Here is a 2,910-nt window from a genome sequence, read left to right as displayed (position 1 = left end):
TGAGGAAAAAGGGAAAAAGGGAAATTTGGGGTAAAAAAAAAAAAAAAAAAAAAAAAGATAACTACATATACCAGAATAAACCAGAAACACTCATTTCGAACATGTCAACAAGAATACCCACTAGTTTCCTTATCCTCCATCCCATAAAAAGGAAAACTAAAAACCTAGAAATACCACATCATGTTATTAACAAGCCAAATGGCACACCTTAAATATCTTCAAACATACTGACTGTGTGCACATGAAATATTAATGACCCCCTCACTCTCTCTACAAAAAACGTAGCACTGAAAAACACTTTACTCCTATTAGCCAGTCAACGGATTTGCTGTCTGCGTGGGCAAAAATGAGAGCAGACAATTTTGTCAAAATCCCCTCAAAGCCTGGCACAGCCAAACCATGACCAATCTAATCCTTTATACTGTGAAGAGGTTGAGGACACGATAGCACTGTCTCCTGAGCCCTACATTGAATATATTGCATCTACCATGTACTCAACTTCTTTCCATCTGTTTGTTTATGCCTCTTTGTTCATACCTTCTGGTAGAGCTGGAGTTGCTACTGCTGTTGGTAATGGAGGAGGGGGCTTTTTGGGGTGTCCTGTATGGGTCAAAAAGCTCTGCGTCGCGACGGGCAGTGGGGCTTCCTGCGGGCTTGAACACAGGCAGGCTTCTGATCTGGGGCCCACGGCTGAGGGAGACAAGAGCAAGCAAATAGGACAGGACAGTGTCTTAAAAAAATGCAAGACACGCAGGCTATGTTCAGAACAACAAACTACCATGCAACTCATTATTTCAGTATGCAATATACATGCAATATCTTGTTAACCAACTACTGTACATTTACCAAAATGAGCATATGTAACTTACTGAATTTAACATTCACATAATATCATGTGACAATGTTGCATACTGTATCATACTGTTTTACACACTAAAAATACAAGAAATATCAAATCTGACAGAGAATAACAAACAAAAACAAATCAGCCATCTTGGATTAAGCTTCAGGAACATAAAATAAAGCATAAAAAAACTTACCTGCGAGAAGATGAGTTCTTTCCTGCAGAGTTGCTGGGCTGAGTTTCATGTGTCTTGTAGCTTCTGGTATTGCTAGATGAGCTGAAATCTGTCTCACTGCCTATAGTGCATAAAAATGGGGATCCAAAGTCTAAAGTTTCCTCTACAAAGATTTCAACATCAGCAAAATTGATCCATTCAAGGGTATCTAAAAAGAAAGTGTGGAAGTAGAAACTTCAAAGCCACCAAATGCACAACCGAAGCACGTTTCCAATTAGCATATTTCCAGTAGCCAGATCAAAGAGGCTTGTCAGAGGATATAGGGTTACAGACTTCTGTGATGAACATTGTCTGCCTCCATTATGGAAGAACTAAGGCTTGGGAAGTAAGGGACCGAATATTTCAGTGACAGAGGAATCCTTCACATTCGGTTTCTCTCAGCACTTTTATGTAAGCTTGAATATCACCTTACCTGCAGCCATTAACTTTTTCTAGCTAGCTTTAGCACTTAGACCCTGCTAGTAGATGCTGTAACTACATCGTTTCTACTTTGACAGCCATTCAAAAGTAGCCACGTTATTCTATCTCGCAACATGTTAACTGCAAAATTATCATTAGATTTGATGTTGTTACGTTTTTTTCTTCTTCTGAGGGTTCTTAAAAGCACGAGATATTCTTACATAACTATATTTCTGCTAAACTAAAGACTAAATATATATAATACTGATTACATACTTCCTGGAAGTACCATTGAAGTTAGTGGGAAAGCAAATAGATAACTATATTAGGCATCCTTGTATCAGATCAAGACATATTTCAGATAACTGAATATTTTGGGGATGTAATCTAAAAATCTAATCTAAAAATAATCTGAATAAATGTATTAAGCATTAAATTCAAAAGGAGGTGACTGAAAGACAAAGATATGCTAAAGAGGGGGTAAGATTCATTCAGGACCTTGATTTTACTAAAAAAAAAATCAAAAATATACACACCTGAGAAGCATCTCTTTCCTTTTGACAAAACCATGATAAAGTGCCTACTTTTTCAAAAGTGCTACTATCTACCTAACTAACCAAACAAACAAATGTGACAAACTCACTAACAACTACAAAACTGTGCAAGTTGCTCAATACAAATCAAGCTCAATTGCTGTGAATTCTCACAGATGGGGGGAGGAGCCAACTGCTTTTAATTGCACTGATTGGCCATCTACAAGTCATCCAATCATTGGCCTCTATTAGAAAGGGTAATCAAGCACATGGCACCTGCTACTTCCTGAATTGTGTTGTTTCCATTTTTTTTTCTGTATTCAATAAAGTCTTCAGAGAAATCCATTCAAGCAGAATCCCAAAAACATTTAAATGGATTAAACAGGCAGGTGTGACCATGACAATACATAAATTAATTACTCATCATAACCTTGTTTCAAAACAGAACTGCATGTATTTTCGTGTTTGAACTTGCACCCCAGTGGACGTGCGCACTTGCACAAAGCTGCTAAAGATCCCATGTGCAAACTGTCCTTGTATGTACAGTAGTCATGGTTGTTTATGTAACTAACCAAACATTCTATTTCTAAACCAAACGATTCTCTATTTTTTTGAATGCAGAAAACATGCAGTTCTGTAAACATTCATTATTTGACTTGGGGCCCGTTCTTCATACGTTGCTAACTCAGTTAGCTGGATTTGATTGCTGACGATTTGGCAAGATCTTGGATTATTTGGTTCTTCAAAACTCATCCCGGAGTTGCTGTCATAGCAACAGGTCCATAAGCTTAAACCTGCTCGGGTGCAGGCTTATTTCATGTAAACAGGATTAGATCGCGTCTTTTTAAGCAGAACTGATACTTAAAATCTGTCCGCTACCACCGCTACTTTATTACAAG

At 37.8% G+C, this 2,910-nt stretch overlaps 1 protein-coding gene across 9 annotated transcripts in view; it reads right to left on the bottom strand.

The window, feature by feature from the left end:
- The window catches only part of sybu (syntabulin (syntaxin-interacting)), a 19,030-nt gene that overhangs the window by 2,839 nt on the left and 13,281 nt on the right, over positions 1-2,910 (bottom strand). For 2 of the 9 annotated variants that reach the window (XM_016232722.1, XM_016232724.1), the window contains exons 1-3: positions 2,015-2,168; positions 1,041-1,140; positions 538-690 (exon numbers count right to left, since the gene is read on the bottom strand). The exons of the other annotated variants lie outside the window; for them this stretch is intronic. In XM_016232722.1, coding sequence (XP_016088208.1) covers positions 538-690; positions 1,041-1,140; positions 2,015-2,048 — 287 coding nt within the window. In that variant the 5' untranslated portion in view covers positions 2,049-2,168. Of the gene's footprint in view, positions 1-537; positions 691-1,040; positions 1,141-2,014; positions 2,169-2,910 lie in introns of those variants that run through there. 9 annotated transcript variants of the gene reach the window in all.

This window comes from Sinocyclocheilus grahami, unplaced genomic scaffold (genome assembly GCF_001515645.1).
Source record: "Sinocyclocheilus grahami isolate Dianchi unplaced genomic scaffold, SAMN03320097.WGS_v1.1 scaffold417.1, whole genome shotgun sequence".
In the NCBI taxonomy this organism is placed as follows: Eukaryota; Metazoa; Chordata; class Actinopteri; order Cypriniformes; family Cyprinidae; genus Sinocyclocheilus; species Sinocyclocheilus grahami.
The sequence above is the reverse complement of the archived record's forward strand: the minus strand, read 5'-3'. Positions and strand labels throughout refer to the sequence as shown.